General features: G+C 46.5%; 1 protein-coding gene across 1 annotated transcript; it reads right to left on the reverse strand.

The window, feature by feature from the left end:
• Positions 1 to 11,914: 11,914 nt before the first annotated feature.
• Positions 11,915 to 15,319, reverse strand: RRP8 (ribosomal RNA processing 8; the record flags this gene model as incomplete). Its single annotated transcript, XM_080709908.1, has 7 exons — positions 11,915 to 12,034; positions 12,277 to 12,373; positions 12,456 to 12,562; positions 12,704 to 12,833; positions 12,924 to 13,377; positions 13,605 to 13,965; positions 15,221 to 15,319. 7 exons carry the CDS (start codon positions 15,317 to 15,319, stop codon positions 11,915 to 11,917), a joined length of 1,368 nt encoding a protein of 455 aa, XP_080566034.1.
• Between the last annotated feature and the right edge of the window lie 448 nt (positions 15,320 to 15,767).

The raw sequence follows: 15,767 nt of genomic DNA on the forward strand, positions 1-15,767 counted from the left end.
TCTTAATTTAACTCCTGTATTTCCCCATTTCTCAAATTCTTACTTGTTTTTCCCTTTATGTTATCATTTCATTGCTGAGGCTTTCTAGTTTTTTGCTTATTTCAAATGCTTTCAGAATTCTTTGTTGGGGCAGTTTTTTCATGGTTGTTTAAAATGTTGCCTTATAGCCAGGCAATACTCGTGGTGATGCACACTCATAATCCCAGTACTTGGAAGGCTGAGACAGGAGGATTGCAGGTTGGAGGCCAGCCTCAGCTAATTAGTGAAGCCTTCCACAACTTGGGGGACCCTGTTTCAAAATAAAGAATAAAAATAAGCTGGGGGTTTAGCTCAGAGGTAGAATGCCCCTGGGTTCAATCCCTAGTACTGTAAAAAAAAAATGTTGCCCTGTAATTCTGACATCTCTGTCACCTTAGTTTGGGATCAACTGTCTTGATTCAGATTGCAATTTTCCTGGATTTTGGTATGACAAGTGATTTTCAACTGAAACCTACATCGCCTGTTTTGTTTTTCAGCCTTGCTATTTTGTCTAGGTTAGCCTCAAATTCCTGAGCTCAAGTTATACTCCTGCCTTAGCCTCCTGAGTGTCTGGAACTACCAGTGTGGGCCACCATGCCCAGCTCTGAATATTTTTGTATTCTGTTGAGATTCTGGGTTATATTTAAACCTGTTTTAGCTGGCTTTCTTTGATACCACTTCAGCAAAAGGAAGGATGCTACTTAATTCCTGCCAGATGGAAGAGGATGTCCAGGCCCCCAACTTGGCCTCTGCTGACACCTGAGGGAAGCAACTCCTTGTTACTTCTGGGTGGAGACTGGAGTTCCAGCCAGGTGTGGTGGTGCACACTTGTAATCCCAGCATTTGGGAGGCTGAGACAGGAGAATCACGGTTCGAAAACAGCCTCAGCTACTTAGTGAGGCCCTTTGAAACTCAGTGAGACCCTGTTTCAAATAATAAAGAATAAAAAATAGGGTTGGGGGTGTCCCTTGGAGGTGGAATGCCCCCTGGGTTCCACCCCCAGTACTGAAAAAAACAAAAAAGAGGGATTGGAGTTCCAACTCTGGGTCCCCACTTGGCCTCTCCTGACACAGTATCAGTGGTCTCCTTATTGCCGAATGACAAAATATCTGACACAACTTTAGACCTCTTCTAACACCATGCCAGTAGAGAGGAAGGAGCCCCTCATTGTGAGGGGAAGGAAGGAAGCTCCTGTGAGCTCCTCTGATGCCACAGCGGAAGGGGGCTCACCACTGGCCAGCAGATTCCAAGGTCCTGGATGCTACCTTACTTGACATCACTGCAGTAGTGGGTAGAGAGGCAGTGAGAGCCTTGCGAGGGGAGAATGTCTAGGCTACCCTTTGCCTTTCTAAGGCAAAGAGATCATGAAACTTTCTATGGTGCTTAGTTGATAAACAACAGATATATACTTACATGCTGTGTGTGTGTGTGTGTGTGTGTGTGTGTGTGTGTGTGTGTGTGTGTTTGGCTAGGCTGCCCCCCTCCTAATCTTTATTTATAGAGTGCAGACTTTGGTTCGGGCTTTTGCTTGGTTGTTTGACGTTTTTGTTTTGTTTGTTTTGTTTGCTTCTTAACACCAAGCCTGATTTATATGAGGAAAAACAAATGATAACTCAGATTATACACCACAATGCTAGTCTTTGGGTCCTAAGGTTCCTAGCTGGTCTGCCTTAATCTCTCCGCCTCTCATACTTTTGTTTGTAATGTATGTTTTACTTATGATGTACAAGGTCTTTAGATATACTTAGCAGGAGGAATAAGAAAAAGTGTATCTAGTCCACAAGTCATCTCTTTCTTTGTATTTGATGTCTCCTGTATAAGTATAGTTTTTTAAATCAGTCTCATAATCTTTTTTTTTTTTTTTTTTTTTTTGGTACTGCGAACTGAACCTGGGGCATTTCACCTCTGAGGTCACCCTCAGCCCTTTTTGTTTTGAAACAGGATCTCACTAGATTGATGAGAGTCTATTTGCTGAGGCTGTCCTTGAACCTACGATCTTCCAGTCTCAGCCTCCCAAGCACTGGGATTATAGGCATGTACCACTATACCCAACTCTTATAATCTCTCTCTTCTTTTTTTTTTTTTTTTTTTGGTACTGAGGATGGAACCCAGAGGCATTCTACCTCCGAGCTACACCCCCAGACTTATTTTTTGAAACAGGGTCTCACTGAGTTCCAAAGGGCCTCACTAACTAGCTGAGGCTGTCTGCGAGGGAAGTAACAGTCGGGGCCTAGAAAGCACAGGATTCGGTGGCACTTGACTAAAGTTTTGTTTCCTTGTGGTACTGGGGATTGAATCCAGGGCTATTCTACCTCTGAGCTACACCCCCAGCCCCTTTTATTTTGAAACAAGGTTTCCCATGGTTGCTAAGGTTTTCCCTGAGTTGCTGAGCTGGCCTCAAACCTGTAATCCTCCAGTCTCAGCCTCCCAAGTACTGGGATTACAGGTGTGTACCATCATACCCAGCTTGGCTACGTTTTAATCAAAGGAAAGAATATTTGTCAGTGTTACTATATTTATTTTAGTATTCATTTTATCTCATTTACTTTTTTTTAAAGCATCTATTATCCACTTATAATATTTTAGTGTTGCTTTAGGGATTACACTAAAAAGCTTTAATTCCTTCCAGTTTACTTAGGGATCATGGGAATTAATTTCAATTAAATTGCAACAATTATAGCTCTACTAATCCTTATCCACCCCCCCCCACACTATTTTGGTATATATTCTAAACTCAATACATAATGTTTTACCCTTTTTTTTTTGGCAATACAGGGGATGGAACCCAGGGGCATTTTATCTCCGAGCTACATCCTCAGCCCTATTTTTTATTCTTTATTTTGAAACAGGATCTCACTGAGTTGCAGAAGGCCTAAGTAGTAGCTGAGGCTGTCCACAAACTATGATTCTCCTGTCTCAGCCTCCCAAATGCTGGGATTACAAGCGTGCACCACCACACCCAGCATGTTATATGTTTATTTGGTGATATTTTTAAAATAAGAAACTATTTTTACATTTGTCTACATATTTACCATTTCTGGTGTTTTTGTTTTTTTCTGTAGATCTTAGTAGTGACCATCTGGCATCATTTTTCTTTAGCTCCGTTAGTAATATATTTTGCTTTTTGTCCCTCTACCTCAAAATGTGTTTCTTTTGCTTTCATTTACAACCTGAGTCCAGAAAACTAAAGAGTCTGAATATGAAATTCTCACTCAGCTGTTTTTTAAAGGGCTTTGTCATTCCAGTTTCACGTCTCCCCTTGTTTCTGATGAGAAGTCTGCTTTAATCGTGTCTTGTTTGCCATGTGTCTTTCACTACGTGTATTCTCAACGTTTTCTCCTATCTTTGGCTCTTAGCAATGATTATGATATCCACAGGTGTGATTCTCATTACTATTTATTTTGTTCAGGATTCAGATTCTTTTTTTTTTTTTTTTTTGAGGTACTGGGGATGGAACTCAGGGGCATTCTACCTCTGAGCCACACCCCCAGCCCTACTTTTTATTCTTTATCTTGAAACAGGGTCTCACTGAGTTGCAAAGGGCCTCACTAAGTAGTAGCTTGAGGCTGTCCTTGAACTGCAATCCTCCTGTCTCAGCCTCCCAAATGCAGGGATTACAAGCGTGTGCCACCACAGACAAGTGGAGACCAGCATCTGGTAAGATAACTGTTGAAATCAGCCAGGCATGGTGGTGCATGCTTGTAATCCCAGTCTTGGGAGGCCTAGACAGGAGGATCACAGGTTCACAGCTAGCCTTGGTAACTTAGCAAGACTCTCAGCAACCTAGTGAGAAACCCTGTTTTTATTTTTATTATTTATTTATTTACTTATTTATTTATTTTGTGGTACTGGGGTTCCTGGAAACCCTTCTACCTCTGGGCTACACTCCCAGACCTATTGTATATTTTTTATTTGGAAACAGGGTCTTTTAAGCCAGCAAGGCTGGCTTTGAACCAGCACGATCCTCCTGTCTCTGCCTCCCAAGTGCGGGGATTACAAGCGTGCGCCACCATGCCTGGCAGAAACCCTGTATTTATTTATTTATTTATTTATTTATTTATTTATTTATTTATTTATTTATTTATTTTGGTGGTACTGGGGATGGAACCCCTCTACCTCTGGGCTACTCCCAGGCCTATTTTATATTTTATTTGGAGACAGGGTCTCTTAAGCCAGCTGAGGCTGGCTTCAAACCTGTATGATCCTCCTGTCTCAGCCTCCCAAGCGCAGGGATTACAAGCATGCGCCACCACGCCCGGTTGAAACCCTGTTTTTAAATAAGAAATAAAATTGGGCTGGGGGTATAGCTTTGAGGTAAAATGCCTCTAGGTTCAAGCCCCAGAGCCAAAAAAAGAAAAAACAGTTTAAATCCCAAAGGCTTTGTGATCAAGAGTAAGGTGGATAGGATGCCCATAGAAGACATCCAGGGTATATAATAACTATTATATCCTCAAGATTCATTAGCTTAAGCAATCTAGTTCAAAGTTCAATGTGGATATTCTTGCTCAAGCAATTCCTCTCTAAAAAGTGACAAAGGTACCCAAACTTTTATGCTGACTTGGTCACCTTCAAAATATGTGCTTCAAGGTCACCTTAGTAGGTAGAGGGAATAGGAGAACAGGAAAAAGTGCTGCCTTCGTCAGGTACTGATATATCGCTTCTCACTTTCTAGTAGTGAGAACTACTCACAGCCCCACCTAGATACAGAGCTGAGAAATGTAGTTTACTTGCATGTAGTACAGAAAGAGGACATTTTGGTAAGCAGAGCTGCGTTTACAGATAAACAGGTGATATTGGTGTGGAGACATGGATAATGAAAATGCGCTCATCAGGGAAGGAGTAGTAGGAAGACGGAGCGCGTGTAGAGACCCCAAGGTAGCAAGGGCTCGGAATGCATGAGGAATGAACAGAGCTCCTGTGCGGCTGGGGTTCTGAGAGAAGGGAGGAGTGTGTTACGATGCAACTGGAGAACCAGGCCTGAGCAAGAGCACACAGGGCCGGAGAAGGAGTCTATCTTTTGTTTTTGGGGCAAGAGAATCTATTGAAGGATTTTAAGCAGAGTAGTGACATAACCTGATTTACATTTTAAAAAGCTCACTTGGCTACTCAGGCAGTGAACTGCTTTGGGGAAGAGAAGCAATAACAAGCCAGGAAGGGTTGAAGTATTGCAGCCTAGAACAGGTGGCCTGCCAGAAGTCACCTGGGAGGAGGATGACCTGGGCAAAGGCTCTAGTTACTAGTCTGTCTGTGAAAAGCTGCAGAGGGCTGTGTGCCATTACATAATGGGCAAGTGTTTGGAGCAGAGCTGTGTCTCTGCCGAGATCGTGTTGTTTCTTTTGGAACTGTTTTCCCTTAGGACTGTATTACAGGAACAAATGCAGGAGCACACCAGTAACTGCAGAAGCAAGGACTGTCTTCTTGGGAGACCTCTAAAAAGGATGTTAATCCAATTTCAACTTTATTCTTCTCTATTATCATCCCTGCAAACTTTATTATTGGGGATTACTGGTTCCCTGCTGTGGAAAAAAGCTGCAGCAAGCCTATGACTCTCTTAATGAATAGTCCTACAATCAGTTTAAGGGCCAAATAACCTCAAGTAATTAGAATGTCTAATTGTATGTAATAAATGATCTGCACCTACCGTGGTTTGAAGTCTTCTCCCTCCCAGCTCTGCCTCAGGAGCCTGCTCTAGGCAGTGGACCAGTGTTCTCTGCTCACCACCTAACTGCTGCTGATTATTTGGGACCCAAGAGTGAGGAGAGGTTAGGAAATACAAGTCTGGTTAGACTGAGTAGTTCTGAGCCCTGTGGGCCTGATGTATATTTAAAAAGGGGAATCCCTGCTGTCCCCTAGAGACCCCGGTGAGCGCAGCTGTATTCTGGGTGGTCCCCTCTAACTCCCTCTTCAGCCCATGTGGCACACTTCTTGCCTCTCTGTATGGAGTCTCTTTGCCTCTTCAAAATGGTCTCACCAAAGCTGGGCATGGTGGTGCATGCTTGTAATCCTAATACTTGGGAGAATGATACAGGAGGATCAAAGGTACACGGTCAGCCTCAGCTATCTAATGAGGCCCTCTGCAACTTACTGAGACCCTGTTTCAAAATTAAGAATAAAAAATAGGGCTGGGATGTAGCTCAGAGGTAGAATGCCTCTGGGTTAAAACTCTGGTACCACAAAAAAACAAAAACTGGTCTCACCAGACAGGACTCAAGACTACCCTATACTTCCCTCTCCCTTGCAAGGGGCACAGAAGACATACTTATACCTCACTTGCCAGGGAGTTTTGGGAACGCAGGCCAATGAGTCAGTGAGAGTCAGTGAGGCTTCGATTCCCTGTACATTTCCAGGGCAAGAGTCAGACTCCAGGGCCATCATTCTTCAGCTGTATGAGTAAGGGCTACATGCTTCCCAAAGGTCCCAGTGGAGTCCCCTTCTGGACTTGAGGTAAGAGAGCAGAAACCTATTCCCTCTCCAAAGGAGGAGTTTGATTCTGACAGACCAGGCATACACTGAGAGAAACAAGCATTCTGCAAAGCAATCTTGTACCAGTCTCCTCCTATCCCATATTTACTTATGACCTGGAACCTCAACTGTGCTATTAATGCTGTCAGCACTAATGAGGTTATTTATCTCCATTCGTTTTTCTTTTGCTGTACTAGAAATGAAATTCATTTTCCCTTATCCTCAAAACCTCAACCCCCATCCCCTTTCTCACTCTTAACCAATAAATTTCCTTCCTGTTTCGCTGAGAAAAAGTGACCAGAAAAGAATTTCTAAGGACATACCTTGATCTACTGATTCTCTGGGATAGGACTTATATGCCTATATTATTATAATTACTTTTACACAGAATTGAGGATTGAACCCAGGGGCATTCTACCTTTGAGTTATACCCAGCCCTATTTTTCATTCTTCATTTTGAAACATGGTCTCACTAAGCTGTGGAGGGTCTCATTAAGTAGCTCAGGCTGGCCACGAACCTGCGATCCTCCTGCCTCCATTTCCCAAGTACAGGGATTACAAGCCACCATCCCCAGTTTAGAAGCCTGTATCATAAGGAGCCTCGCAGGTGATTCTAATGCACTCTCAAGTCTGAGAGCCACCGCCTTTTACATCTCGCATTGCCTCTGGCTACGTTTGTCCCTCCTTCAATGTGTTCTGCCCACACATCTCCTGTTCCTTAATCAGTGAGCATGCTATTCTTAAGGAGATAATATACTGCTCTCTCTTTAGTCTGAGCTTTCAACATTAGACACTGAAGCTCAGGTATGAACTTTGAACAGAGTTCATCCTGAAGCAGATGATGGAGCAGGGAGGATTCAGATCAGGTTCAGCAGAGTCACTTTCAGAATCAGGATGACTGATGGGGGGCCACCAGCTGGGGCTGGCCTGGGGCCGGAATCAGATCCACAGATATGTTTACTCAGGTGGCTAAAGTCAAAATAAGCAAAAGGAGAATATAAACTATAAAAGAGGCAGATCCCAGCTGGCCTGCTGAACATGGTAAGAGAAGAGAAAATAATCCAGGTCTAGGACTTTAAGTAACATTTGGGAAAGAAACCCCACAAATACAGAGCTATAAAAGGTGATGTGTGTGTCCTACTGCAAGAGACTCTGCTACTTATATACATTCCTCGGACTTTGTAGCTTTCCTCCCACTTGGTTATGCCAGGAAGCTCTGGACTTGAGCTGCCACAATAGTCTGTCCAATTAGCCCCATTAAATTAACAGGCTGGAGAGGCCTGTCAGGGCATTTTATTTTGACTGCCTGGCAGCTGGCCCCATTCATCAGCATCACATCTCCCCTAACATAGAAGTCTTTCTAGTGGGCTGTGTGAACTCTTTTGAAATACACACCATCCTGTTCTCTCCCTCCTTTTGTAGATTTTTCTGGCTCCTCCCCTCCCCCTTCAATAGGTTGGCACCTGTTCAAATGCCAACTTCTGCCATCATTCTGGAGAAAATCAAAATCTATGCAGATAACCCCTCCCCATAATACCCGACCCCTCAATTCATTAACCAATTTCCAGGGACCTCCCTCGGGCACTCACCCCAGGATCACATCATAAGACTTTGCTACCATGTGGAGCTGCTCTGCTTCCAAATTAATAATTTGGAACCACATCCTCCCAGCTCACTTGCTTAATTACTGCCATTCAGCCACTCTTAGCTCAACTCTGTCCTACAAAACTCTACAATCTAACATTGCTATCACTTCCATGTGATAGGCTAAAGCTCCTCTGCTTACTGTCTTTTTTTTTTTTTTTTGGTGGTACTGGGGGTGGAACCCAGAGGATTTCTACTTCCAGGCTATACCTCCCAGGCTATACCTAGCCAGACCTTTTTTATATTTTATTTGGAAACAGGGTCTAAGTTGCTGAAAGCCTCACTAAGTAGCTGAGGTTGGCTTCGAACCCGTGCAATCCTCCTGTCTCAGCCTCCCAAGAGCGGGGATTACAAGCGTGCGCCACCACGCCCAGCTGTCCTTTCATTTTAAATGCATGACACCAACTCTGGATGATCCCTTAATACTCACCTCTTCCACGGTTACATCTAGATTTCTGAGAACATATGGACAATCACATCCTTGGGTTCATTGGTATAACTATGAATTCATGAATAGTATCATCATACATTCAAATACAGCCATCAAATTAGTCACCCCACTGCAATCTGACTTTTCTTTTTTTGTGGTACTGGGGATTGAACACAGGAGCATTCTATCTCTGAACTATACTCCCAGTTCTATTTTATATTTTAAAACAGGATCTCACTAAATTGTTGAGTGTTTTGCTAAATTGGTGAGGCTGGCCTTGAACCTGCAGTCTCAGCATCCCAAGTACTAGGATTACAGGGAAGCGCCACAACTGGCTCTTACTTTATAGACCTCTCAATAGCATTTGACAGCTGACAATAAGTCCATTCCTCCCACATAAAAAGCCACTTGAGCCAGGCATGGTGGTGCATGTTTGTAATCCCAATACTTGAGAGGCTGAGACAGGAGGGTTGCAGGTTCAAGGCCAGCCTCAGCTACTTATAGTGAGGGCCTCCATAACTTAGTGAAAATAAAGAACAAGCCAGGCATGGTGGTACATGCTTGTAATCCCAGCATTCAGGAGGCGGAGATAGAAGAATCACTGTTTGAGGACAGCCTCAGCTACTCAGGCCCTCTGCAACTTAGTGAGACCCTGTTTCAAAATAAAGAATAAAAAATAGGGCAGGGGGTGTAGCTCGGAGGTCGAATGCCCCTGGGCTCCATCCCCAGACTCTCTCACACACACACACACACACACACACACACACACACACACACACAAAGAGCTGGGGGGGGGTGTAGTTCAGAGGTAGAATGCCCTGGGTTCAATCCCCTATACCGCAGGAGAAAAAAAAAAAAGTCACACCCTTGGTTTGACTCCTTTGTGGTCCAACCTTCTCATCTTTTATCATCTTCACTGGTTCATCCTTTGCCCATCCATTAAGTGCTCAACATAATTCAGAGCCATTTTTCTCTTCTCATTATCTTACCCTGGATATTTAATCTAATCCAACGACTTTAATTACTGTTTCTAAATTAGACCTCCAAATCCCTAGCACTGACCTCATGTATTTGCAACACTTTCTTTTTGTTTTTTCCTGTGTGTGTGTGTGTGTGTGTGTGTGTGTGTATGCTATATTATGTTACTAGGGATTAAATCCAATGGTGGTCCACCTCAAACTACATCCCCAGACCTTTTTAATTTTTTGTTTTGAAACAGGATCTTGCGAGGTTGCTAAAAATCTCAATATGTTGCTGAGGCTGTGCTTAAACCCAGGATCCTCCTTGTCTCAGCCTCCTAAGTACTGGTATTATAGGTGAGCACTGTCACGTGCAGTCCTTTTTTTATTTTCCCAAGACAAGTCTGACTGTGTCACCCAGGTTGGTCTTAGACTTCTGGGCCCAGGTGATTCCCGTGCCTCAGCCTCCCGAGGCACTAGAGCTACAGACATTGCCCCTGACTTGTCCCAGTTTCAAATAAACATCTAACAAGCACCTGAAATCTAACACTTTGAATGCCATCACCAGCTTACCTAGTTGTTCAAGCCAGAAACCTGAAACTTACTTCTGATTTCTTTCTCTCAACACCCTCAACATCCCACCAACTTTACTGAATGAAATTCTCTGGTCTGCCCACTTCTTCCCTCACTAGTCCACAATACCCTCATCTTCTAGGTTTCTGCAGCATTTCTGCTCTCATCAGTCTCATTCATCTAGCTCCTGTCATTCCTTACCCTTCCCTACCTAAACAAGTGCACTGGCTGTATCTCTGGTGACAAGCTCTGGAAATACAAAGATAAATATGGCTTGAGAAGACTACAGCACAAAACTACAAGACGATATTTAAATGCTAAAGGAGTACTCTTCATAAAGTACTTTAAGAATATAGAAGAATCAATTCTGCTTTGGGAGTATAATACAACTAGTTGTTTAAGTAAATAAACTTTCCTAATAAGAGGAGTATTAAGTAGAGAACCTGCCAAGGCACTGTGCAGTGTCTGTTGAATGGTTCACGGCCCAGCCTAGGCCCTGATATCTGTGACTTTCCAGTGGACAGTCTCAGGTCTTGTTCTTGGGAATAGGTACAAGAGACTGTAGCTTTCTTTATACCTGGGTTCATGGCAGCTACCTTCTGGGAGAAGTCTAGGACCTATCATCTCAGCTCATCTTCCCCTGGCACTAGCCTTCCCTGACTATAGTTTTCCCAGGACATGCTGATCTGGGCCCATTGCAAGGCAGAAACAACGGACAATGGATGCCAATTAGTAGCCCAATCCCTTAGCCCAGCATGGAATCAACTAGTTGGGTGTTTTTGTAATAGAGATTGAACCCAGAGGCATTCTACCTCCAAGCTATACCTTCAGACCAATTTTATTTCTTATTTGGAAACAGGTCTCTCACTAGGTTGCTGACAGTCTCCCTAAGTTGCAGAAGCTGGCAGTGAACCTTTGATCTTCCTATCTCAGTCCCCCAAGTACTAGGATTACAAGTGTGCGCCACCACACCCGGCTTAGTTGTTGTTTTGAATCATAGGCCTAGTCCTAGCCTACCCTCCCTCCAAGGAAAGCTCAGAATCCACTAAGTCTCATCCCATGAAATGAGCTAGCTGAAAGGCCTATCTTGAACCCTCCCAGAGTCTTCCCCAGTTAATAAATTCATTTAACCTACAACCTGGTCCAGAGAGAGTCTTCAAAAACAGTAAGGCACACGACACATGAAAGCCACAGCTAGTTTATTGAGCACCTCCTATGTTCCTAGCCCTAGCTATAGACCTCCTCAATTAGCTGACACAACAATGCTGTAAGACAGGAATCCTACCATTTTCCAAATGAGGAATGTGATATTCATAGATTAAATGACTTCCACTCCAGAGTGGCAGGGTGGCTTGGAATTGCTCTGAAGCAAGACCTTCCCATCTGCAGTCTTGAAGGCTGAGGCAGAGTGAAGCTAAGGGAGCAGAAGCTAGGAGTGATCCAAGGCTGGTCAGTTCGGATCAGAAGGGAACAAAATACAGAGTCCAAGATAAAAAGTCTGTGTGCCTTGTGAAAGATGAAAAGAAGAGCTAACCCCAGAGATCCTTCAATTCCAAACCATCTAGTTTTCATGAAAATGAAGGTGATTTATGGTTTCCAGAAATATTCCCCTGTCCTTACAATAAACTTATTCTTTACCTTGCCCAAGAGTGCTTCTTGTAACCAAAAAGCCTTCATCAGAGCAGAGCTGAGCCAGGATTTTCATCACAGCTTGTTCCTAGGGCAGAGGAAAGGTAGTACCAGGTCCTGGCTCAAGGCCTGGCTGGATAGTCTTCAGTTCCGAGCCTGAAGTTGAGACTTACTTCCCAGTTCAAGGTGTGTCTAGAGGTCACCTGCGCTTGTACAGACATGGCTGAAGTTTCAGCCCTGAGAGTTGAGCCTTGGGCCCTACTTGAGGAGGCCCAGTCTTTTCAAAATCAAATAAGAAGAAGTGGCTATTCGTCAGGTCCTAGAGGCAGAAAAAAGACTCAGTGAGCTCCAAATCCTAAATCCCAACTCTTCAAAACACCTCCCTCTATACCCTGCTCAGAAAGCTTCCCAGAGTTTCTCCTAGAGTTGTGCATTTGGGGAGCATAATTAGACATTTTGTTCTATCTATTTCTGAGTCTATGTCCTCTTTCCTGAATATCATTCTCTTGAAAAGGACCACACCTGAGACAAAAACAGGGACAGACTTCTCAGGGCCCTTACCTTGGAGATGACCTTGAAGCCCAGCTTGACCACAGCTCTCAGAAAGGTCCGAACATCTTCAAAGCGGCTACTGACCTCAGCCACTTTCAGTAGACCCCTGAAAATGGTAGGAAGTTCTGTATAAATGCACAGACACATGCAGGCACAGACACATGTACCTGTGTCCTGGGTGCACCTACCCTGGTTTCAGCACTCGGTTTGCCTCTTCTAGGAAATCCCTGATGTTGGTTCCCATCAGTGAAAGACAGAACACAGCTACATCCACAGACTTATCCTTCAAAGGCACCTGTAGCAGGCGGGAATGTTGAATGAAGCACACTGTCAGAAAGAGAAATTTAGCACCAAGTGCCAGGATTGGATACCAGGATGGGGAGGGAGAGAAAAAGGGGTAAAAAAAAGTACAGGCCAGAAGCATAAAGGGGTTTACCTTGGCCATGTCACACACAATGACCCTGGGGTCCAAAGAAGCCAGGTCAAAGCAGTGCACAGGGTTCCGGATACTTGAAGCCAGACGGCAGTCCCCGCAGCCAAAGTCAGCCACCACCAGGGATGCAGGCCTGGGAGCAGAAGAGGGGAGTCACACACTGTTCTGGCCTGGGCCCTTGAACAACTCACATGAATTCTCACAGTACCCACCCCCCATTCACCGCTGGCGAAGATCCTTGGCAATGCGGTCTACAGGCTGCAGTGGCCACTTCTTCATTTGGCTTTGGAAACCACGATGGTAAAGGAGAAAAGCCTCGGGGTCTTCCTGGAAGAGACGCTGGGCAGAACTACTGGGCCCTGAGTACAGCTGTTCGTTGAGGTAGCGAAATCTGGCCCCATCCAGCCGCTGTGCCATGCGGGCTCGGAGGGCCCCCGCCCGAGCCTCCAGACTGTCTGGCTTGGGGGCAGGAGGCACCTCAGTCTCCTCTGAGGGGGCCTGGGCAGGGACCTGGTCTGGTGTCTGAGGTGGCCGAAATTTGTTCTTGTGTCTCCTCTTGTTCTTCTGCCGATTCCGCCACTGCTTCCGGCTCAAGGTAGGAGGGGGGTTAGGGGGAGTGGACCCAGGGCTTGGCTTGGGTGGGTCATTTGTAGCACTATTCTTCTGAGCCTTGTGACCTGCAGGAAAGGAGATAGGAAAGCATGATCTGAGGCAAGGACCCCTAAATGCAGAAGCTTGGCAAGTCATCCTGGCCATACCTTGTCCTTGAAATAGAGGCTATGGCCTGGATAAAAACATATCTTATTGCCTAGCCCCAATCCTAATGGGGGAGTAACCTCTGTTGTATGTACAATCAGTTGGGTCCCTATCCTCCACACCGTGCCACACACACACCCAGTGATACCTGTATGGTCAACGTTGTCCAGCTGCTGGGTAGGGTGCAGAGGGGCATGTTTCTGGCATTTCTTCTTTCTCTTCTCTTCTTCAGCAGACTCATTGCCAAGATCTTGTTTGCGGCATTTCTTTCTTTTCACTTCTTCCTCTTCAGAGTCGCTGAAAGCCAGGCCCTGCTTTTGACATTTCTTCTTCCTTTTCTCCCCTACTTCAGCAGATGCAGTGGCCAAAGAGGCCTTCTGGGGACGTTTCTTCTTCCTTGTTACCTCTTCCTCCTCAGACTCACTGTCGGGTAGGCTGGGGGGTTGTTGGGAAAGAGATGCTGCTTCCAGAGCCCGTAACGTGGCCAAGAGCTGGCGGCGCTTGGAGCCCTGGAGGAAAATAAAGAGATAAAACAGGAGGAGAATGAGTAAGGCCTGGTGAAATAAGAAGGGAGAGATGGGGACCTGGTTCAGTTATAGGCAGAAGCATCTTGATTGTTCCCAGTTGACTATATTATGGGGAAGTCTACCTGCTGCAGAATTTTCCTGTTCCTACCTCAACCTCTGGGAGGCCAGAGGAAAGAAAAAACCACTTGCCCTACTTTATTCAATGTGTAAATGGTGGTTAATTGAGGTTCCACACAGAAATATGCTAATGCCACCAGCAATAGGATCAAAGCAAAACAAGGAGCTCCAACCCTTCACTTCAGGCTTTTTCCTCCAGCTGATCCCTTTCTGTGAAAAGCAGGGAGATTTCTTGAACACAGGACAAACAGGTCACCTGTGTGCATTCAACACATCTCTAGCTGTAGGGTGGAGAACAACCTGAAGGGAAGAAGCTACAGAGGCCAGTTGCCTGGATTCTGATGATGGCAGTGGGGATGGAAGGGAAGAAATAAAAGAAAGCCAATTACATGTCAGAGGATGAGAGCCAGCAGGAAAACCCTGAGGAAGTACACAAGTCCTCACTACTTAAGGGGCTTAAAGGAAGAGTCCGGGAGGCTGATGGGGGATTGAAGTCCTACTGTGTGGTCCTATGCCAGACACTTACCTTGGAGGTTTTCCATTCCTCCATCCTCCCTTGAACAATGATACTGACAACCCTTGCCTGCCACTCGCCCTTACTTTCTCCAATCTGTACCCCACACTAAAACCAGCAGCCATTTCAAAGCTGGGGGTTTGTAGCCCAGTGGTGGAGTCCTTGCCTGGCTTTCCCAAGGTCCTGGATTTACCTCCAGCACAAGACAAACACAAAAAGAGGAGAGGGGAGAAAGAAACACACCTTTTAAAATACAAACACTTCACTGACTTCTCTCTAACCTCAATATATGCAAAACTTTCCATCTATGCATTCAACACCATCGCTCATTTACTCAGTACCCCGAACCACGGCTTGCTTTGCGGTGTGTGACTCCAACATAGCAAGCTCTTGCTCCAGGCCCTCTGCACGTTCTTCCGGTCCGAGAAACCCCTTCTCTTCACCAACTATTTCATTTTTCTTGGAGTCCCCGGGTCTTCAGATCAGGACCCACCCCCGGGCGTGCCGCGCCCCTCTTCCCAGGCCACACAGCCGTGCCCCCAGCGGTGGGGTGTTCGCGGTCCGATCCCGGGCCCCCCACACCCATGGCGGCCCGGGGCCACTCACCTTGACCTGCGCGGCGGCCGCTGGCTGAGGCCGCGGGGGTCCAGGCCGGAGGCCCGCGGCTGCTGGGGCCGCCTCGGCCCACTCGGGCTCCTCGAACATGCGGGTGGCGGAGCGCGCTCCTCTCCACGTGCAGAGCCGGACCCGGGGCGCGAGGAACCAAAGAGCCCAGCCCGCGGCGGCTAGAGCGGCCCGCGGCGCGCACAACCACCGAGTGCAGGCGCTCGCGGGCTAGAGGGGCCGGCGCGCGGGCGGGCGGGCGGGGAGGGAGCGGCCCGCGCTGGCCGGAGGGGCCGGGCCGGGCGGGGCCGGGCGGCGGGCGCGGCCGGACGGGAGTTCCCCGGAGAAGGCGCCTTCAGCCCGCGTCCGGGTGAGTGCGGGACCCGCGCCCCTGCCCCGGGGCCCTGCCGACCCGTCACCTCGCTGCCCGCCGGAGCTCCGAGCCGGGCGCCGGCGCCGCCCCCGGGAAGGACCCCATCCCTCTCCCAGGGTGTCGGGAGCCTGAACCCCTTCCTCCAGCGCTGTTCGCGGGGAAGGGTCTGCACCCCGG

Source organism: Muscardinus avellanarius (assembly GCF_963383645.1).
Source record: "Muscardinus avellanarius genome assembly, chromosome: 1".
NCBI lineage: Eukaryota > Metazoa > Chordata > Mammalia > Rodentia > Gliridae > Muscardinus > Muscardinus avellanarius.